The sequence below is a fragment of the Lissotriton helveticus genome, chromosome 1_1, assembly GCF_964261635.1.
Source record: "Lissotriton helveticus chromosome 1_1, aLisHel1.1, whole genome shotgun sequence".
NCBI lineage: Eukaryota > Metazoa > Chordata > Amphibia > Caudata > Salamandridae > Lissotriton > Lissotriton helveticus.
The window spans coordinates 1,312,280,176-1,312,303,720 of NC_136057.1; the positions used below are offsets into that span (position 1 = coordinate 1,312,280,176).

The 23,545-nt window shown below is 47.3% G+C and overlaps 1 protein-coding gene across 1 annotated transcript in view; it reads left to right on the forward strand.

The window, feature by feature from the left end:
• LOC144823236 (transitional endoplasmic reticulum ATPase-like) overlaps positions 1 to 22,848 on the forward strand; it is a 218,436-nt gene extending 195,588 nt beyond the window's left edge. The window contains exon 18 of the mRNA XM_078681583.1: positions 20,782 to 22,848. Within this exon, the coding sequence (XP_078537709.1) occupies positions 20,782 to 20,893 (112 nt within the window). The 3' untranslated portion in view covers positions 20,894 to 22,848. The remainder of the gene's footprint in view (positions 1 to 20,781) is intronic.
• The last annotated feature ends 697 nt before the right edge of the window (positions 22,849 to 23,545 follow it).

A 23,545-nucleotide genomic window follows, 5' to 3' on the forward strand; every position in this document is an offset into this window, starting at 1 on the left:
CTTCCGAGCTGGTTCTCATTGTTGCTCCCCTTCCAGACGCTCGTGCTCTGAACTTTCTGTGGAATGGTTCGGTGTCTTATCCCTCTTCGAAGTCTTCAATATCCTTACAGGGACAAAAACGCAGAGTGCTTATGTCGATGAGGGTTACCGTTGTCACCAATGGAACTTCTAGGGACCTTATAACTTTGCCTCGACCCACATGGAACTTTCCTGAACCATTTTCGCATTCTGACTATCCTGCGGAAGAGACAGTCTGTTTGGAAGGGGCCCGTATGATTGACCGGAAGGGTCAAGGCTGAGACTGACTGTCGGGGTTTGGCACCATAGGTTTTTGAACTGGGTTCAGTTGCCATTGTGTTGACGGGAGGCAGGGTGGTGTTTACTGTTTCCCCTATTTCGTTTTTAGCTATGCTTGCCTATAGAGTTTTGTGTTTATTATGGGGATGTTTGGTTCTGGTGGGGGGGAGGGAGGGGGGGGCGGGGGCCCGTATTGAGATGCTCCTCCTCCAGTTTTTTCCTACTTTTAGGGATTAGCTAGCTGGGGCGACAGGCACACTGCTAGTGGGGTTGGGCTGTAGCCATCTGCAGGGGTGCAGGGTGGGGGGATGGGGTTTTTTCTTTTTTCTTTTTTTTGTTTCTATGGCCTTTTTATTTTCCTACCTTTTTCTCTTCTTATACGAGATGTGGGTGAATTATCCTGAGCTGCGCTGCTTTTCATATCTGGGGGTCATGGGCTCCTTTTTAATTATCCTGATTTTGTGGGTGGACAGGCTCTGAGGGCCTCAGCCTAGCGGGGTGGTGGATTGTTATGTCATTGCTCCTGCCAAATTTTCGCTAGTGTTGCTGTCTTAGTAATTGCTTAACTGATATGTTAAATGTTAAATGTCGTATACTTGTAAAGCGCACAGCTGCCCCAGCAAAGGGGCGTCCCGGCGCTGTATACCGCTGGGGAACCCGTCCTGGCTTTCCCTGTGGGATGGTCCCTACTGGGAATCCCCAAGGTGGAGCCAGGCATCCCCGGCGTTGATGGGGCCGTTGTGGAGATTAGGCAAGCTAATGCCCAGAGTTGCCGAGTGGGACCCCAGGTTAGAGTAGGCACCGAGGCGAGAATTGTCGAGTCCGCTGACCCTGGACCACGAGCCTGCCGCGTCGGGAATTGAACCCTGGTCCCAGGCCAACTTCTGCTTCCAGGTCTGCCGCCTCTAACCAGAGAGCCACACCACTCCACATATGTATCTTACTTACTTTACAATCTTTATTTCGATCTGTTTGGATCATAAAAGATTACAACAATTTAGAAAATTTAAAATAATGTCAGATATAAAAAGATTAAAAAACAATGCGAATAAGCAAGAGTTAAAGACAATACAGAAAAATCAATTGCAGTGCAGTACATTTAGAAATCATCAAGCAATGCATTTGTCAGTATTTAACTTGATGCAGCGGTTGCGAGTGTGCCACATTGCTGTTAAAAATGTTGCCACTGCAAACACAATTTGGGGGGATAAATCTGTCTTTAATATTCTGTAGGCTGGGAGGTGGAGCCTAAAGCAAAGGTTTTTTAGGAGGGGGACAAGCCAGTATTTCCTGTGTCTTTGATAAGCTTTACAAAAAAATATAATGTGCAAATCATTTTCTTGGGGATGTGGGCAGGCTGGGCACTGTGTGGAGGGCTGGGACTTAGCCCAACGATCCGTGAATGCCCTTAGAGGGAGGGTGCCGTATCTCCACTGCATGAATAGTTTTCTTGTCAGGACGGGACTAATTCCATCAAGGACAAGCTCCAGGAGGTATGAATCCTTGGACTTGATAAACAGATTTGTTAGAGACCCCTCGCGTGTACTCTCAGACGAGGCATGCAACTTTAGCTCGTAAAAGTCTCTCGGGAGAAGTTTGCGTGGGGTCTTACAACAAGCATTTCCCGGATCAAGCCATAGGTCCGGCCTTCCCAGAGTCTCGCAAGTTTGTTTAACATATCTCAGCCATGGGATTAGAGTAGCATTTGGTAAGCGTAGGATCTCCTCGAGCTCCGCCCTATAGCTCGATAATTCAGGAGTGCTCCAGATTCTGCGCCAAAAAGTTATAGGTTTTAGTCCCAACTCTTCAGTAATGGGTCTAAGACCCAGGTCTAGTCTTAGCGGGAGGAGGGGGGTACTGGCTGGTAGGGCTGCCAGCTGCCTTATGAAGTTATTCTCGGTAATCTGCAATTTCTGGGCGATTGAATGACCCCACAGTTCTCTGCCATAAGTGACCGCCCCTCTTGCCTGCATTTTATAGCTATGAAGAAGGGGACCAAAAGGCTTGTAGGTCAACCTACTTGCCATCCTACAGATGCCACCCGTTAGCTGAACCAGTTTCATGTTGGCCTTGGTGCAATGTGAGTCCCATGTCATGTTCTGGTTGATGGTTAGTCCCAGGTATTCGAAGGTGAAAACCCTCTCTAGTCTCAACGGCCCTATGGTGGGATTTGGGCGTGTTGAGGGGGGGGGGGGTTAAAGATCATAAATTTTGTTTTCAGGGCGTTGATCTCTAGCCCACGCTCCACACAAAAAATTGAGAACCCGTCCAGAACCCGTTGTATACCCATTGGGGACTTGGATAGCAGCAGGGTGTTGTCCGCAAACATAATAGCGAGCACCCTGCTACCATTGAGCTTAGGGGCGTCAATGTCAGCCAACCTATTCAAGTGGTCGTTCACCCCATTGACAAAGAGGCAAAACAGGGTCGGTGCAAGCACACAGCCCTGTCTTACCCCTCTGCCAACGGGGAAACTACCCGAGAGTGCACCACTTCTGCCACACCTGACCCGAGCGAAATTCCCCTGATGAAGTCTTATCAGGATTGACAAAATATCCACCGGGATCCCTAGCTCAGCCAGGACGATCCAAAGTCTGTCTCTTGGCACTAAGTTGAAGGCTGCTCGCAAGTCCACGAATACCGTGTACAAGCTGCCACCCTCGATTGCCACAGTCTTCCAAAACAAAAGATTCAGACGAAAGATCTGGTCCGTGGTTGAGACCCCCTTCTAAACCCAGCCTGGTAGGGACTCAGGATAGCAAATTCCTCAATCCAATTTTGGAGGCGGTCTAGTATCAGCCTACCAAAAATTTTCTGAGTTACATCAATAAGGCTGATAGGCCTGTAGTTGGCTGGGAGCAGAGGCGACCCCTTCTTATATATAGGGACAATCTCTGCACCCAGCCAAGTACCTGGTACCTCCATGCCCCTCAAAACGGCGTTGAATAGCGTCATCAGGTAAGGGGCCCATACATCGGGCTCCTGTTTGAATAGGTCTCCCGGTAGACCATCCAAACCAGGCGCCCTGCCTGATGTCAGCCCTGCGATATCTACTCGCACCTCCTTTTCGGTGAGGAGGTCCCCCTCTGGTGCAACGCTGGTGGTCGGAGAAGGATTATTAAGGGCCCCGTCGTATACCCCATAGAGGGACTGGAAGTGATCTTCCCAAACCTTGTCTGAGATGTTAGGTTCAATTGCCGAGGCTAACTCCTCAGACCCCGTATTAACAATGCGCCAGAATTTGCGTGAGTCCCTAGAAGATAGTGAAAAGGTGAGGTTTTCCCATTTCTCCTGTTCCCATTCGATTTTAGCATGGGAAATCAGGGACTTATAAACCCTTCTCCTGACCCTGATCCCTGATCTATCTCTGCCTTCCTTGATCGAAATCAACAGGTCAGATTTAGCCTTACGGCATGCAGCATTATACCAGGTGGGTCGGATGTGACAACCACTACCACTCTTTCCTGTCGAAAAGAAGACTTCGGCCAGAGAATTAATCAGGTTCTCGTGCGTCAGCCACAGCTGCTCGTTAGTACCCTGTGTGCTCGGTTGCTCCGTTATTGCACAAACTTTTTCGAGTATGGGGATAACCCGGGCATAGAGCCCTGAGACTTTCTCCGAATTAGAGGCAAGCTTCTCCCACCTAACTCTCCGTCTGTTATTCATCAGTACAAGCCCATGAGCGAGTGGGCCTGTCACCAGCCCTCTATCGTTTAAGCCAGGAAGGGCATATTCCAGTTCCAATGCATTGTGGTCGCTGTCCTCCCTGGGTATCACCCGGAAGTCATTAATGTAAGACCACAAAGAAAGTGTAACTAAGATATAGTCTAGTCTCGACTCCCTGCCCACTCTATTGTAAGTACATTTAGGAGGGATGTCAGAGTTTGTGCGTCCATTGCAGGCCCGCACGCCATGTTTCAGGGTCATGGCAGTAATTTGGACGGCCAGAGGAGTCCAGGCTCTGGGTGCAGGTGCTGCCGTTGGGGGTACGGACCATAGTGCATCCTCCTCCTCGAAAAGTCCATCCACTAAACCTAAGAGGGGCTCAAAGAGGCAATTCAGATCCCCTCCGATTAGAAGGGGGTGCCCAGAGAGATGTCACTAAGGGCGACCGAGAGTTCATCGATGGTGCGTGACTCTTGTGTGATGCCAACCTGCCTAGAGTAGACATTTATCACCACCATTTTGCTTGAATTCGGCCACTCCAACAGAAGACCAAGAATGTCCTCTGTGGCTAGGGGGAGTACAGAGACCGTACATCCCAAATCAACTGCCACCCAGGTCGCGAGACCACCTGAGGGACGCCCCCTGCCCCCCCACTTTGCGGGGGTGGAATATGCAGCAAAACCTGTGCGAGAGACTTCCTCTCTCGCCCACGTATCTTGGAACAAACATATATCCCTACCCTCAATGAATGAGCTCCAATCCGGGGAGTTTAGTTTGTTCCCCAGGCCAGCCACATTCCAAGATAGTATATTTAGGAGAGGCGGTCTGTGGTTCGGGGTCAGGAGGGGAGGAATACCCGTGTCAGGGGGAGTCATTGATGGTGTATTGCTATGGGATCTTTCCCCTTGGTCAATTAAGGTTGCACTCGGGCTGGGCAGGGGCCCGGCTGTATTTATATGAGCCTCGCTGATAGAATATTCCTCCTCGCAACCAACTGCCCCACAAGAGTTATCAGAACAAAATGTGGGGGTAGTGACTTTTTTTACTTTAAAGCCCCTGGGTCTCTCAACAGCCTCCCCCCTCTTGGTCTCACTCCGTCAGTCGACTAGATCCAAGGTGCTGTACCTATTGAAAGTTGGAATGTAGACCGGATGGTAGGGTCCTGGACGAAGTGTAACTCCTCTCTCCCTGTCACCCCATCTTCCCTCCCTCCTGTGAATAGTCTCCCATCCCTCCTCATCTCGCACATGGGTCGATGGTGGATAAAAGAATGATAGGGGCAGGGGCTGAATGGATGTCCCATAGTCAGGATAAGACCATCTGCAAATGTGTGCGACGGTCGAGGGGTCCCTAAAATTAACTAGGACACAATCCCCATTAATCGATTTTCTTGTGTTGCCTAGCCATGGGACTCTCCTCACCATGAGGACATCGCTCCATATTCCTTGGGGCAGGGGCCTGTTGATGGAAAGCCAATTAACCACCTTATTTTTAGGAGCCTCAACAGGTTCGATGGAGGATGATTTTAACTCTGGAACCCCCGCTAAAATAACTATATATGGGCTCGCCTCCGGCAGTAAATTTACTATCCTGTGTTTTTTTATGGTACCCTGTACTCCCTGTGTGGCTGCAGCTGTCCCTTCAGGGGGCCAGAAGTTATGGCGCAATCAGTCAACTGGGGGGAAGCGATGTGAGGTGCAGGCTGTTGGGATTGTGAAGGCTTAGAAGCCAGGGCCGCCTCATTCGCTAATGGCGTAGGTGAAGGCTTCTTGTTCCTAGGCCCCCCCCCACCTCTGGCAACGTTGCTATCTTTTTTGAAGGTGTCTGCTAGTTGGACCGTAGCTTTTTCAATGGTCGCTAATCTGGCTTCGATCTTAGTTAAGCGAGCTTCTAAAGGCTTTAATAGTGACTTAAAAAGAGCACCGATGTCAGAGAGGGTAATATCTTCGTCGCCTGAGGTTACACTGGGGCGAAGTGATGTCTGGGCTGAGGTTTGTGAAGGGGGGTTCGGCGGGGGTATTAACGTATTTTTCCCCGCGGGAAGTATGTCCCTTACTGCTTGGTCCCGATTTGGTTACCTCCGCTACAGGATCTTGCTTTACTACCTTAGCCTTGCGTCCCCCAGGGTTTTGTGCCCCTCTTTTCCTTTTTGGAATGGCTCCTTCCCTTTCCCCCTGAGTAGGACAGCTAACTATATTAGTAATGGCATCCGTGTTAGCCAGGGTTGCGATAACAGTGAATGGGGGAGGAGGGGGCTGAAGTAGGGGTAATAAGCTTAGCTCTACAGGGGCGCTAGTGTCGATATCGTTGTTTAAAAAGGTAGAATTGGTTAGGTCAGGTATATCTATCATACCACTGACCCCATTCTCCCCATTGTCAGACACTATGCGATCCAATCTCTTTTCCGGAGTCCTAGCCTGCGCTATTGGACCCATAGAGGATCTCTTTACCCAGTCTATTTCTTGTGATATTCGCCTTTCCAAAATCGTGATTTCATCAATGAGAAGAGATCCCCCTTTTGCAAAATAGGTGTCCAAAGTACCTTTTGCTGACCCAGCAGCTAGCGTGCTCTTACTCCTTGTCTCTCTCGTGGCCATAGTTTATAGGTTTGGAGAGTGGAAGGGGTGATAATAGGTCAAGAGAGAAATGGAAAGGGGGTGGCCCGGTCCCGGTCTCTGCCGTTCTCGAACGGCCTCAAACGGCCCGCCCTTTGCCCGGGCTTAGCCCGGCGCCCGCCCGCGCGCGTCCCTCGTGCGCGAAAGAGGGCGAGGTTTTAAGAGGCACCTGGGGGCGGGAAGAGACACCAGGTGCGCTGTGTTGGTAAAGCGCTGTGCACCCTGGGTCTCGCAGTCCCGGCCTCGACAGCGACGGTAGATGCACCAGAAAGTACTAGTCCTCCTCAGTCAGGCTCCGTGGCAGGTATAGGCAATCCCAAAGCAGTGAGGATAAAAGCCCAGTGTTCACTATCCAGCGGCAACGGCTGCGAGCGGCTCCCGCGGAGCGGGGGCCGCGAGCCGTAAAAAGCCGCGAGGGAGCTGGGGGCGGGAAGAGACAGCAGGTGCGCTGTGTTGGTAAAGCGCTGTGCATCCTGGGTCTCGCAGTCCCGGCCCCGACAGCGACGGTAGATGCACCAGAAAGTACTAGTCCTCCTCAGTCAGGCTCCGTGGCAGGTATCGGCAATCCCAAAGCAGTGAGGATAAAAGCCCAGTGTTCACTATCCAGCGGCAACGGCTGCGAGCGTCTCCCGCGGAGCGGGGGCCGCGAGCCGTAAAAAGCCGCAAGGGAGCTGGGGGCGGGAAGAGACACCAGGTGCGCTGTGTTGGTAAAGCGCTGTGCACCCTGGGTCTCGCAGTCCCGGCCCCGACAGCGACGGTAGATGCACCAGAAAGTACTAGTCCTCCTCAGTCAGGCTCCGTGGCAGGTATCGGCAATCCCAAAGCAGTGAGGATAAAAGCCCAGTGTTCACTATCCAGCGGCAACGGCTGCGAGCGGCTCCCGCGGAGCGGGGGCCGCGAGCCGTATAAAGCTGCGAGGGAGCTGGGGGCGGGAAGAGACACCAGGTGCGCTGTGTTGGTAAAGCGCTTTGCACCCTGGGTCTCGCAGTCCCGGCCGCGACGGTAGATGCACCAGAAAGTACTAGTCCTCCTCAGTCAGGCTCACATTTTGAATGAGAAAATGCAACGCTGGCAAGACTTACCAAATGTTCTAATGCCCCTATTAGCTCTATTAGAGCTAGTGAAGCTGTCTGTGCTGTCCCGTGTCAGGAACAGTGTCTCCTTTTCTCAATACTAATTTGTCCTCGCTCGGAGGAATTAATACAAAGTTCCACCATTATTTTATATGTTAATCATCAAATATATTGCTCAATTTCAATTTGACAATCCCTCAACAGAATGTGAATGAAGCTTATAAACAACTGTCCAGGGTATTGATGTAATTTATTCTCTTCATGATTTTCACTCTACTCCCACGTTGTGATAAATCGATCCACAATTAAACAAATAACAATGCATTTCGGGCTATGTGCCCTTCATCAGGGGGTAACGATTCAACAAGGAAAATATACAACACACCAAATCAAATACAGGGTCAAATTGATTGTTTGCTAAACTTTTGTTATCATCATAAACATTATTGTAAACTAAACTGTACTGCATGATTATCTCTTATCAATGGCACCAGTCAAAACTCTGTAATAAGAACTTGAACACTCTCTTGAAACCGTTTCCCCGTTGGAAAAGTCACATTTTGAATGCTGAACGGATTGATATTCTTCTACAGCATTTTAATATGCTTCCATGTGTGTAGGGCACCTGTGATCTCAAACTCGTCTCTGCTATCTGCCACAACCCAGTGAGTATCTTAATTATTACTCCCTCAGCCCAAAATAACCCCGAAAACCTAATTGTGAAACCCTCAGTCCAAAGTAACCCCACTAGCGCACTAGGTGAATATCACATAAAGCCGAACTCACCGGTAAACCTGGAATCAACCGTGTAGATTGGCTCCTTCGGTGTGCCAATGGAGGCGTCTTTTTCTCATCCTTATATATTCCTCCTATGTTGGCATAGAGATAGGACTATGCTCTGCACTGCTATGCATGGTTTAAACTGCTGGCCAGAAAAATAGTTGAATGGAAGTGTGCAAATGTATCAGGAATCTCTTATAACCTAAATCAAACCCTGTAACATCCAAAATTGGAAATAAAGCTAAATGTCAGTCACAATGACTATTTTGTAGTTCCTTCAAGTTCGAAAAAACAAAATACAATAATATGTTTGCTCTGAAAGTGTGGACGCTATGGATACCAAAAGGATAAAATTAAAGGGAGGGGCAACTACGTTATTCATGGTACGCGAGTGCCACAGTGCACCAAATCTAAGCGAAACCAATAGTTGGAATTTCCTTAATCACATTCCCCAAATTACACATAGGTGCACAAGTGAAATCGTTCCTATAAGGAATGTTTCTGATGAACACAAATACAGCTGATGTGGTATTGTGACGTCAGCCAGATAAAAGTATCCTCCCTCATCTAAAGGTGGAGTTAATTCATACATGAGGGCCGACTGACTTTGAAAATTTCTTTCCTTTCTCTGATATTGTGCCCTGAACATAAATTTGTCCGGCAATTTCCACTTTGATGTGGTCTTGCAGGTAGATGGGTACTTAAAAAGATGACTTAAACCAATAGCCATCACTTCCATCCCTAAATACTTTAGCCACCTAATCCTGCTGTAGTTTTCTGATTTTAGAATAATACTTATTATATTTTGCATAAGGGGGACTGTGTCACTACCCCAAATAGAAAGCCACAGCAGGAGTAGGGCTAATTTAATAGTTTCCACGATATAAGGTAGGGACAATTGTATGTGAAGAACATAGTTTGAATAGGACTGAGGAAGCGAGGTAAAAGATTTAAAAAATGTATTCTCTATAGATTGAAGGGGGTCGCTAGGTGCCATCCCCCATACGCCTGCCCCATAAGAGGCTGCAGCCTTTGTTTTAGCGTGGTAAATCTTTTTCATAGGGATTAAGATAGTTTTAGCACCATTAAACTCCTTCCCATGCCTATTGCTCTTCCCTCAACCAGTTTAGACCATGATTGATTTTTATCCAAAATTATACCTAGGGAGGAAAACGACTCCACCACTTCAATTTTTCTCAGAATCCATGAAGGAAGATGGTGTTTTGTTGCGTTTCCCTGCCCCTGCAAAAATTACAAAGGATTTCGACTGGCTAACCTTTAGATCCAATGAGCTCATAAAGGCCGCATAGGCTGATATGAGGCGCTGAAGCCCCAACCCGGTTCGGGCCATCAAGACGGCATCATCGGCATACAAAAGGATTGGTAACCGCTGATGGTTAGAGGACACAGGGACATCCAAGGCTGCGCATTCAAGATGTTTTCCTACACCGTTAGTATAGATGGAAAAAAGAAGCAGTGCGAGGACGCAGCCTTGCCTTACTCGTCTTGAGATCTTAAATGGTCGGGTGCACTCCCCGTTTCTCCTGTAATGTATAGACATGGAGGCATCAGAGTACAGTTGTCGAATAAAGTCAACTATAAATTCCCATCTCCTCCATTATATGCCAGAGTCTAGGATGGGACACGTAGTCAAAAGCTGCAGATAAATCCATAAATGCAAGATAGATTTTCCTACCCTTGGCTCTGGAATATTTGTCCATAATCAATGAGAGGTTCAGGCACTGGTCTGTTGTGCCCTTTCCCTCTTGAAATACATATTGGGACTTCATTAGAATATTCTTGCCCTTCACCCATGCCTCCAATCTTGTCAAAAGGAGATGGCCCATAAGTTTGGCTGTCGTATCGATCAACGAGATCGGTTGGTAATTTTTGGGGTTACCTTTTTGTGGGTCTGGACAGTTATGCTTGTCTTCCAGGAGGTAGGGGGACTGGCTATAGCAATTTTATTAAAACATTAGTTAATAAGGGAACCCATAAGTCCTTGTTTTCATAAAAGAAGTCAATGGGGACACCATCAGGACCCGGGGCTTTTCCGGTACTGCAAGCTTCTAGCCCGTCCCTTGCTTCTCTAAGTGAAAAAGAAAGATAGTCCCTGGTATTAGTACATGGGATAACTGTATGTTGTGCCGGTGGATCTTTTGAAATGAGCCACCCAATCCTCCTCTCCTACATTGACATCTCTTGTAGGATCCTTCTGCGTCTTAAAGTGGGGGCCGTTTATTATTGCCGAAAACTCCTTGGAATTACCTAGAGCCGAAGCCTGCTCTAATTTACCCAGGTCTCGTCCTTAAATGCCGTCTCCCTATTTTTCCCAACCAGTTTGTATTCCCTGCGGAGTATGGCAATTTCAGCTATATTTCTAGGTTTGCTACTAATGGAAGAGGCAGCCAGGTTTTCTGGATGATTGTACTACCCAGACTAGTCACTACCGTTCTAGGATATTGCCCACCCCAAATGGCCAGCTGCCACATGACCATAAAGTTAAACATTCATGCAAGGGGTATGAGAGGCATCATGTAAATACAATAAGTTACAGGGTCTAGGTTTTGAAAAAATTAGTCCACGTTGTTGTTTTAGGAAAGTATCCCGGTTTTTCTCTCCCTCTGCACTCAAACTGATTGTAATGGCCATGGTCTTATCTAAGATCGATTATGGGAACATTATTTATAATGGTGCCCCCGCCTATGCACTTCAACGCCTTCAGCTGGTGCAGAACCAGGCAGGCCGCCTGGTGCATGGCCTATCTAAATATCATTACTCCTCACCCCTCCTCACAGCCCTTCACTGGCTCCCCATCAAACAACGAGCCCTTTTCAAACTCGGCTGCCTCACCTTTCAAGCCCGGCGGGCACTGCTCCTGCTTTCATTAATTCTGCCATCACCAACTACAGCCCTTCTAGAGACCTACGTTCCTCCACTAAATCCTTATTAGTCATCCCCCGCTTTAAGAAAAAACGATCGGGAGGACAGAAATTCTCGGTCCTTGCGCCCACCTTCTGGAACACTCTTCCGCCCCGTCAGATCCTCCCCCTCCTACATTGAGTTCCGCAAAGCCCTTAAGACTTTTTTTTTTCAGCAAGCTTTTAGCTTATAGTCCCCGGTGTCCTCCCCAGCTCAGGAATCCTCTAGCGCCAAGAAACTGCATAGTGAATGTGCGCTCTATAAATTGCTAAAAATTCAAATTCAAATTCAAAAAATTGTAGCCTTGATGTGTCTTTATTTTGCAAATGCTGGGTTTTCATAAATGCACAGCCAACGCGATTCGACCCAAACATGGGCTTCTTCAGGACGATTTGTAGGTGCTGTACTCTCGCCAAGGTCCTAAAGTGAGATCCGCAAATCTTTCAGGTCCGTGTCAGGATGCAGGAATTGAAAGAAGATGAACCTTGTAAATAGCGATAAGTCAGTGATCCGTGTACGGTGGCGTCAGTGTCCAGCAGGGCATTCCTTATTATTTAGGGTACCAGCTACAGTTTATCAATTTGAGCCCACTTAAGTTGGTATCCATTTCTCCTGGCAAACAATGGCTGTCCTATTTTCTGGTGCGTTGTCACAACCCTCTGTACCAGGAGGATCTCACAGAGTAAGATAGCATGATCACTGAAATCAGTAAATTGGACATTTACTTTACTGCACCCGGCATTTATGGGGTTTGTGATAAATATAAAATCTATGGTTGATACCTGGTTCTCACGGCAGAGTGTTGTTGACAAAGCATCAGAGGTGGTGGACAGGCTGTTAACCATTAGCATATTTCTTGATGAAAGTATCTTATTGAGGGTGTTTCCATAATTGGTATGAGAGAAGTGATGGACAGAATTACCCATCAGGCCCTCCTTACCGCAAACCCGATGGAGGTTATCCTTACAGGAATGAATGTTAAAGTCTCCCATCCATATGATGTTTTAAACAACTTTTTGATTAAAGAGGTTAATAGCCTTCTCAGTAGCACGGTTCAAATCCTCCAGAACTAAATGCATATTTGGGCCAGAGTTATTATTGTAATAATTTATTAAGAGCCAGAAGTCTTGGGTAGCCAATTCTAAGATGAGAAGATGAACATGTGGGCTATTTCCTTCTGACATCTTAACTTTCAGTGCCAATGTATTGGGGATCTGAGTTATTAGGCCCCCCCTTGGCTCCTCGTGAAGGTAACAGAATAACCCTTGTCTGATAGGAGGGGTAGCCATTTAAGAAAATATCTTCCATTGCCTATGTCTCCTGTAAGCAGGAAATATCTTGGTCCTGCCATAATTTAAGCCAATGGACATCACCCAATTTATTCAAAATGCCTGCCACATTCCACGATACTATTCTTAGTACATTTAATCTCCACCTCTTGTTCTTACTGGGTATATTAGTGGCTTCGCTATCGGGGACAAGAACAGCAGTGAACACAGGGGCACGCTCCTCCTGCGGGTTCATAGGTAGTCAATCACACAACTCTAGACGTGAGAGAGGGGCAAATCTATTATCTAGGTGGATTCCCTGGTTGTCCAACAGGTTTGGTCTCACTAAGTTTTCCATTATACGAAGTGATGATTCCAGATCCAACAGTGGAAGGAGCCAATAACAATACTCTAGGGATAGTGCTGTGATCTGTGTCCCATTCGGTGGGGTCCTGCGCAAGTGGTCTAAGAGGAGTCTTGGGCCGTAGAAGTTGTTAAAATGTATCACAACACATTCACCCTTTGTCATTTTTGGGGACAAAGCCAGCCACCCTACCCTTCTAGCCATGATGATTTGATTGGCTAGACGAGTCCCCCCCCCCCCCCCCCTTGCCTGTGCCAACTGTATGGTGATTCAACCAGAGGAGAGACTTATCCATTAGTTGAGTTGCTGTTTCAACTTGACTTTCCCTCAGGATCGGGACACTGCTCAAAACTATCACAAGAGGCGACGCTGCCGGTGCCACTGGGCTTCTGCCTCACACTGTTAGTATGTTGCCTCGAAACATCCACATTTCCACTATCCCTGTGGGTGCTAATTGGGGGTTAGTTGGAAGTCTTAATCTACTATTAGTAACCGGTAGAAAGGATGTATTTATAGGACCCTTTGTGTTTCCTTGATGTTCCCCTTGTGGCACAGTGGGGTTTTGGATGTGAGGGGAAACACCAGATTTAGATGTACCCAGATTCTAGTACTACTGAGAAGCGTGGCCTCCCACACTGTCAGTTGTTCTTACAGCACGCCCCACTGACTGAGCAGGCAACCCTGCCACATGCTGAGAAATGTGACCTCCCATACTGTCAGTTGTTATTAAAACCGACTCCCCCCGACTGGACAGGCAGCCCGCTACCTCTTTTAGGTGATTTCTATTTAGAGGGGTATGATACAATATACACGAGGCCTCCATAGTTGTCAGCCTTTCTTCAAAGTGGGGATAGTTTATAGAGAAGAGGATTTAATAGCACAGTAACCTGAGTCTCTACCCTCTTCAGAAAAACGTCATCGGTCGCCTGTGTGGGCGGCATGACAGTGTTGTTAGTCCTTGTAGATACAGATTGCCCCGGTTCCAGTTCGCCTTTCCCAGTAGGATTTTCCGCTACAAGTTCCTTTCGAGGTTTGTTGTTTTTGGGCTCTGCCTCCCCTTCTAACTGGGGACTCACTATTGCTGTACTCTAGCTGGTGTGACGCTATCTGGCCCCACGTCAGAATGTTGCAACTAGATGAAGCATTGGGGGAGAATTAGCACAGAGAATTGGCCCGGTGTGTGGACTACAAGGGAACTACAAGGGAACTGCTTCCATGGTATGAGACTATGAGTACCAAAAGAGGATTTTTTTTTGCGTTAAGTGAGTCCAAAGAAAGCCTTCTCTCCATTAACTCAATTTCCTGTGTTAGGACGGTCTCAGCCCTCGTTAAATAGTCAAGGAGAGGGGTGGCTACGCGGCGTAGCAAGATGGCCGCACGTTAGGGTCGCTCCACCAAATCCCCCTACCACCCGCAGATCCGCCACACATATCCTGTACCTGAGTCGTGAATGGGCCTTCCGACTTTCCGCTGATCGCAGCGACCCTGGACCTATGGAACTAGAGGCGGGCTGAATCTGGTGCAAGGCCAGGGACTGGGCCTACACCTTTCCATTGACTGGAAATTGGTTCCGGCCAGCAGTGGCAGAATAGTGCGGCCGGATTGCATGACGACCAGCACGCAAGGCAGCAGCAACGGACCGGTGGGAGAAGAGGCCGGTCCGGCAGAGGAGCCCAGGGGATGCTGGGATCTGGCCTGGAGATCCATAAAGCGGCAGAATTGTGTGCAGTCGGCAGAGGCATTGGAGAGGTGCTGGCGGTCCCTGCTTCGCCCAAATTGCTGTCGAAGTCCCACCCTTGTCAGGAAAAGACAGACTGTGCCTCGTGGTGAGGTGTGGTGCGATCCTGCGGGGCCCGGGCATTGGTAGTTCCGAGGCCTGGTGGCCACTTGGGGCCAGCCAGCTTAACAGGCGTGAGTACTGGACTTGGTGAGCCATAGGAGGGGGCTCTGAAACCACTGGAGGATTGTGACACCCCTCTCCCCCTACCCCCCTGCAATCCGGATTTCTTAGAGGGCGCGCTGTGGATCCTGGGGCCCTCATCGCTTCCTCTTTCATGGAGGCGCGGGTGTCCAGTGGGGCTGAGACTGTGTGGAGGCAAAGCCATTAAATCCCCCCCTCCTCTCTCACAGTGGGGCGGGTGGTGACCAACGAGGCTGCCCGTGACAGGGTGAACCCGGCGCTGCATCAAATCCTGCCTGCCAGGATGCCGATCACAAGAGGGACCAAAAGTATCCAGCAAAACAAACTGGACCGATACACTCTCCCGAAAATGGAGCTCCTGGACCAACAGCAACCGAAGGATAAGCCACCTGGAGACACAGAGGGGGACCTCCCGGAACCTACACTACGCGACGTCATGGCAGCGATCACTGGAGTCTGGACCTCACTGGAGCAGAGAATGGACACCATCTCTCCAGACGTGATGCTGATAAGAGTGGACCTCGCCAAAAATAGGGAAAAAGTCAAATAGCTTGAGATCACTACGGCAAGCCTGGTAGGTGACACTTCACAGTTGCAGATTGAGTTCCAGGAGCTGCAGGCGTTTAGGAAATTTGCAGAAGCGAAGCTGGATGACTTTGAGGGTTGCTCCAGGTGCAACAATATACGTATACTTGGGGTGCAGAGAGGCAGGCCACAGACCTCTTCGTGGAGAACCTCATAACTACCCATCTACAGCCTAAAGGCCTCTCAAATGTTTTCGTAATTGGGCGGGCCCACAGGGTACCCGGGTGTCGGCCGAATCCCGGTGCCCCCGTCCGATACTGGCCAAGCTATTAAACCACAGGGACAGAGATGTCGTACTACAGACTGCCATAGTGGCGCCGCCACTTCGATATGACAATGCTGAAATAACCTTTTTTTGGATTTTACTTAAGCTGTGCAGCAGCAGAGGCGCTCCTTCATTGCCGTCAAGAAAAGACTCAGAGACAAGGGGCTGAAGTATGCAATGGTTTTCCCGGCCCGGATCCGTGATTAGGTGCACTGAAAGGCCCTGTTCTTTGACTGCGCTGAGTCTGCGACTAAGTGGTTGGACGAATGGCGGAGAGCCGGGGAACACAACGCCAATTGAGACAGAGACTGTCCGGCTCGCATCATTTTAACCTACTGACCACATGATGCCTACTTCGCACCGAGATCCATCGGCTCACTAAGTCACACAGGTAGAACGCCTTATGGGCAATCGAGGACTTGATGGACTATTGTTAACTGTTTAATGTTGATCGATGGGCCTGGCCCTTCTCGGGGCACTCACTGAACCTAGTAGGTGAAGGAGAGGGTGGAGAGGGACACCGCCTCCCCCAACTTTCTACTCTTAGTTAATCCGTTGGGTGACAGGCACTCTGAGAGTGCAGGGAAGCAGGGAGGGGAGTAGTTGGGGTTGGATTTTCGTATGTTTATTTGTTTGTTCTGAATCGACACAGTACTACTAATCCATGTTAGAGATGTGTCTACTACATAACAGTCCTGATGAGTATGGGCTTGGATAAAAGCATCAAATTGATGAGTTGGAATGTTAATGGCTTGGGGGACAAGGTTAAGAGATGTGTGGTGTTTCAACACATTAAACTACATGCTCCAAACGTTGTCTTGCTACAAGAAACACACCTGGTGGGTAATACATGCAAGGCTTTGAATAGGTGGGGGTACAAGCTGGTAGCGCACTCTGGTTTTACCACTGGTTCCAGAGGAGTCGGCATAATGTTGAGAAACTCCTTTCCCCTTTCTGTGCAATCCACATGGTCAGATGACTTGGGCAGATATATAGGGATTACGGGACAATGGGAGGGCAGAACATTTACACTGATGTCCGTGTATTTGCATCCTGGTCTCCAAGCCACCCCTTCACGGACCTTGGAGATCTACTGTTAACCATCCCGGATGGTCTCCTGGTAGTGGGAGGGATCTCAACCCAGTGGTTTCACGCAGGCTCGACCGATACCCACCTCGTGAACTCAACCCGTCGAATCGCTGGCTGCCAGACTTCATTGAATCCCCGGGTTTCACAGACGCTTGAAGGGCTTATCACCCGGACACCATTCAGCCCACCTTCTACTCAGGGGCCCATCATAGTCTCTCCTGTATTAGATTACCTACTAGTCCTGCACCCCATATCACACTTGTCTAAGAGATACGACGTATGGCGCGAGGCATCTCTGATCACTCCTTGATATGGACCCATCTAGTTATGAGTCAATATAAATTGGGTAGAGTCGCCCCGATCAATCCTTGGAATCTCCGCAACCCAACTGGATGTGATCTATAACTGTTACTTTGTGTTACAGTGAAGTTTATATACTTTTATTCTAATTTCTGACAAGTATTTCTATAACTGCTAAGTGTTGATTATGACAGTGGCCCATGTGGCCCTGTCCTGTGTAAATAATCCCTTGTGAATATTGCCGTGCCAGTTGGCACAATGTACCTGTGTGATTTCTATCTGATATGTTTTGACAATACAAAAGTTATTTTAATATAACCTTGTGTGGAGTCTCTTTTGTGGTGTGCCTAGAATGTTGTTGCTGTCGTGCGCTGACGCAAATGCTTTACACATCGCCTCCGAGTTTAGCCTAGACTGCTCGCGCCATGCTACCTAGAGGGTGAGCAGGGGTTATCTTGGCGTGTGACTTCCTTGCCCTGACTGGAATGGTGGTTTCGGCCTGGCTTTGGCGTCAGCCTTAGCCTACCCGAAATAGCCGGTTTCCAACACACACTTTGGGTAACACTGGGTTTAATGATTACGAAACGGAATATTGCACGATTGTGGAGGGTGACACACCCGCCCAAATGGAGGCCTGGAAGGCGGACATGGACTAGTGCATGTTCAGGGAAAAGACAGTGTATGTGGCGCAGGGATGCCCCCGGAAATGGTCCTTCATCTGGAATGATTGGAATGTTTACCGTGGAAATATCTGTACTCCCCCAAGCGTTCCCGCACAAGATGATCCTCAGTCCCCGTAACTGTTGTAATAACTCATGTGTAATGATTCAGCACTTGATTGCATTTACACCTATATGTATATTATTCGTACTTTAAGCTGTACTGTGTAACGTTGATTCTTTATGTTTCAATAAAAAGAAATGTAAAAAAAAAGCATCAGGGGTCCTAACAGCTACACCCCCTGGCCGTTCTGTACGTCCCTTCCGTTTACTCATTATGCTTGGAAGCAATGTTCAAGCCCTCCCCCAGGCAAAAAGCTGTGAGTAAGGAAAGTGGGGAGAGACAACAGTATCTTCGAAATGGTCCTCAGCGCACCCCGGGTCCACATGTTAGAGAGTGGGCCCAGATCAGGCTCCGATGGGCATGGGCGGGCCCGCCCTTGGCCCGGGCTTTGCCCGGACGAACCACGTGCGTCATACGCCGCGGACCACATTTATGATTATGTACGCAATCCAACAGAGATTCAGCGCCACACACGAGAGGAACAAGCACCTCCGTCTACCCCGAAGAAATTGTTCAGAAGAGTAAATTGGCAATTTTGCCACACCGGTCTCAGGCTGTAGTTATCCGGTCTGTCCCCCAAACTGTCCTCCTGTCTTGAAAAAGACCCGCCGTGACCACCAACCGGGGCACACCAGGGTCAAAACGTCGACGAACTCCTTAGACCCAGAAAGACCAGGATCCAGATAGGATCTCTAGGATTCCTTGGTTTAAAAAAAAAAACATTTTCTGGCCAATGAAGACATCTGTATATAATTGTACATATATTGTGTTGTATTTCTTGCCATTCACTGAAGCACTCTTCACTAAAAGTCACTTTGCACTTGACAGTCACCATAAACATTGAATGTTATCTATGAATGATTGCAATTCAGATACCAAATGTTTTGGAAAGTCTTTTAATACAATTGATTGATCATATGATTTCAAGTTTTTTGAGCATTTATTTCTCAAATTACTAGACCTGTATCAGAGAATTTGTTTGTTCTCATTTACTGAATGTTTCAAAAAGCAATTGGTCCGACCCAACAGAACCACTTTCTTCTAAACTACTAATACCCAGGTTCTGAGGGACACAGGGTTACCCCTTTTTGTTAACCATATGTATGCAATCCAGCGCGAAGGAGGGTGGGAAATGTAGTCACCCCAGTCGTCGTGTTTTGGCGGCTGGCGTTGTATCATAATGAGGGGCAGCAGAGCTAGAGGTGATTGCTGGCTACACCCGCTGCGGGCAACATTGATGATTATATACCTGCTCCGGCGCGAAGGAGGGTGGGAAATGTAGCCCCCACAGTCATCCTGTTGGTCCCGGTGATTTGGTGGCTTGCGTTGGCTCATAATGTGGGGCGGCAGTGCTAGAGGTGATTGCTGGCTACCTTGTATACTTGTCATAAATATATAGCTTTCCGGGTTCATCAGGGGGTATCACACTTGTTTACACTGCAAACTGCAAGTAGGAAGAAACCACCAAAATTAAGAAAAATCGACTAGCACTTAAAAAAACTCAAAACCATTGGTATGAAAATGTAATTTTTACAATTTGCTTGCTTCCAAAAACTGGAAAGATGGTAATCCTAGCACAACAAACCTTTTGTTCTTGCCATTAGTAGAAACATTTTTATGTTTTCTTGCACAGCACTTTCTTCTAATTTTTCCCAAAACAAAACCAAGGGCCAGATGTAGATAGCCTAATACCGGTCCGGTAACGGGCGAAATTACCGAATTTCGGCCGTTACCGACCGGTATTAGGCTTTTCAGATGGTGCAAGCCAAATTGAAGGATTTGGTAATTTACCGAATCGGCAATTTAAGGAATCTGTAAATTACCGAATTCTTAAAATACCGATTCGGTAAATTACCGAACCCTTAATGTAGGCACTCAAATGAGTGCTTTTCTCATTTCAGGATTCGTTATTTACCACCAACTACAAGTTGGTGGTAAATATCGAAAACCGTTAAAAAAGCAATTTTTTGCAATTTTTACCAGTGCCATGTGGCAGACATGCATGCCTTCAGGGCATGAATGTGTGCCACATGTGCACCCATGCACTATTCAGGGGTGCAACAGAGTGTCAATGTGACACCCTGCCACCCTTGTAAGTCTTCCCCCTATTACCGATTCGGTATTTACTGAAACGGTAATTCTCATTCATTCCTATGGGGCTCCAGGCCCTTAGGAATAAATGGGAATTACCGAATCAGTAAATACCGAATTTTACTGATTCGGTAAAATTTACCGAATTTTTTCCTACATAGCATTTACCGATTCTAAAATACCGAATTGGTAAAATTTAGTATTTTAGAATCGGTAAATGTAGATTACCTACATATGGCCCCAAAACTTTTGCTATATTTTAGCTATTTTTTCTGTTCCCTCTAAGGGAATCCACAAAATCTGAGTATCTTTAGAATTCCCAACATTTGCCAAAAAAGCAGCCATATCTGACTCCTTTTACCATTACCATGTGCGAATAAAAGTGCCTAATCACAAAGTGCTTTCTCTAAACATGAAGAAAATGGCTCCGCACTGGAACGGGAAAAGCCTCAGCAGCTAAGGGGTCAAAACGCATGTGGTTTTCCATTTGTTTTGATGATTTTCTGTAGGTTATATTCAAGATTTCTATTGTGCCACATTATTGTTTGTAAAAAGTGGTCCCATGCACAAACCCATCTAATCTAATGATTATAATTTAAGTAAAAAGTCCAATAATGCAGAATTAAGATTGCAGGTAAAGAACTTTTCTTTCTTCTTCGTTGACTGTCTGGTTTGACTCTTCTCCCCCCATTTTTTTTACCCCTTGTTTCTGCTTCTCCCATATGTCTGGCACCTGCCTAATCTTTCTTCTATGATTCGCAGGTTCCCAGAGGGGAAGCCAAGCGGTGCCAACAGCAGTGGTCGGGACAGTGGTCAAAGTGGCAGTGGTGGGGGCCTTTTTCGTGATGAAGGAGATGACGATCTGTACAACTGAAGAGAAGAGATGCCTTGTGCAGTGAGGAAGTGGCCTTAGAAGCTGCAATCGTCATTTCTAAGAACTGCAGTGACTGGTAGACTCTGCTTTTTCTCAGTTGCCTGACTGGATTTGAGATTTGGCAACAGGCTAGTTATTAGGAAGACGCACAATTGCCACATCAGAATCAGTCACATGTTCCCGCCTTTCAGAAGCTTCAACTAGTCTATAAATCTACCAATTTAAGTTTTATTTTACTTTTGCTGTTGATTTTTTTCTCCTTTTTTCCTGGAATACGAAAAAGGGTACAGGTTGAGCTATTTCCTCTAAGGCTGTAGCCAGAGTTCTCAGTTCCTATCTTGAACCGTTTGTTCCTGTCTTCCATCCTATGGACCTTGCTGTTCTGGCGATTACTCTACATCAGTGCCCTAGCACACAAGCCACACTGTTTGTCTCCACTGCCCTGATGCACAAAACTCTGCATGCCTTCTGTTGCTGAAAAACAAATGAATTTGCTCTTAAAAAAATATATATTTTCAGTTGATATTGGGAATAAATGGCCATAATCCTTTTTTGTGGTGGTTTCCATGCTAATAATGTTCCTTACTTGCTTCAGTCAGTCTAGGTTGCTGCTACGAGGTTTACCTGTCTACCGGTTTTGCTCTGCGAGATTACATTGAGTTTGAGCCCATTGAGTTTATATGCTTAGATGTACTTGCATACCAGGGTTTTACACTGAGGTCTACTGCCCAAAGAGTTCCTACTCTGAGGTATATCTGGCCACTGATCATAGTGTTGTGTTGCCCTTGCGTCACGCAACAGGGCGCAAGGACAACGAATCACTAAAGTTAGATTTATCTAGACACACGGCCACCTTTCATGGTCCTGAGTGGCTTGATAAATCTAGAGTTACACCACGCAGCGCAAATTGCTGTGTTGCATTACTCTGCCCCAGGGAGCCATTCTATGGGTATAGCCTGGGTGTTCCCCCGCATCCACCCATGAATTGTGGTTCATTCCCAGATGTACCATTACTGGTAGACCTAGGAATGCGTCAAAGTGCTACGCCTCCCCAGGTGAGGCATAACAAGAAATATCTTTATTTCTCTGCTTTTTTATACTCTTTCTTTGTGCGCTGTATTCTGCAGCACACATAGACAGATGAAAATGCTTCAGAGAATGTTCTTTTGTGCAGAAAGGTGCACCTTCCTGTACAAGACACAATCCTGTCTGCAATGCAGGTACCCTTGCACCACTGCGCAAGGGTGCCAGCACAAGGAAATGGCAGGAACATGCTGTATAATGTTAATTACAGCGCATTCTTGTAATTTCCCTTTCACACAGTGCAATGCAGCAAGGTGGCTTGTGCTAAGCGCAGCATGACATTTTGATAAATTTGCCCTTGAGTTTCTACGCAGGGCTCCGTCTGCCCACAGAATTTCAACGCTGAGGCCTCTCTACCTACAGAGTTCCTACCCTGTGGTCTGTCTGTCCACAGAGTTTCTACTCTTATGTCTGTCTGTCTGTCCACTGCTTTTCCACGCTGCAGTCTATGTACCACTCAGAGTTTGTACTCTACGGGTCAGTCTGCCCACAGGGTTTCTAATCCGAAGTCTATCTGGCCACCAGGTTTTTGGCAAGGTTACTCTTTAGGTAGACATGTTCGACTCCTTTGGTAGCATAGGCCTCGAAGAAAATCTGTAGTGAAAAAAATTGTTTTGCCACGTCAGTAGACGGAGTTGTTTTTTTTATGCAGATTGTGCAGTCACAGCTGATCTAATTTGACTATATAATGATTGTGAGTTCATTGATAAGGAAGACTCAGAATTTAGATTAAACAATAACGACCTGTAAGAAGAATAGGAAATTAACTTAAAAAAAGACAGGCATACAACATTGACCTTTGAAAAGAAATGTCTATTTAATGAGCTATTACCTTGATGCCCTGCAAGTAAAATAAAATAATTGAAGAAAGACCTCTCGTCTGTTTGTGGTAACCATTGCTCTGCTGAGGTATGCATCGAGTAATTTGTTTGTGAAAAGCATTCAAAAGGCGTTTTAGGGGACAGCTGTGGGAGGTTCATACATAGAGTGACCAAGCCTAATTTAAGAGCTGTCACTAATGCAGATGCTCAGTGCACAGGTCGCTGTGCGTCAGAAACTAAGATTGTGTGGGTCAGTGCTCAGAAGGTGGTGGAATGGTGGGTTGTGACATCAGGAACAATTCTGTTTTATATCTACTACCATGTTGAATTTGCTATGACCCAAGTCCCACGGAGGATGCCATATATAGGAAGTAATCCTCTCCTGTACCCCGACACAATTTTATTAAAAGGTAGCTAGGGTAAGTGCACAACTGCTGTGTGGTGCCTCTCAGGTCCCCTTCCCATCCACTTCTGCACAATTGGCACATCTTGTTCCTGAACTGGGTAAGAAGTGAGGGGCCCAAGGAGGGGTCTGCTCACAAGCCACAAGGACCCAGGGCCCAATTTAAAGAATTGCTAGTTGACTTTCCATCAGCCAGTGTTACAAAGTAAGCATCTACACTACACTTGGGATTGGAATGAGAGGTATTAACACATTGCCCCCATGGTGGTGGGCTGTTTCTACCTAATGCATTTTTTACCACCACGACTGTAAGCAAACCCACCATGCCTGTCAGCGTGGTAGAAT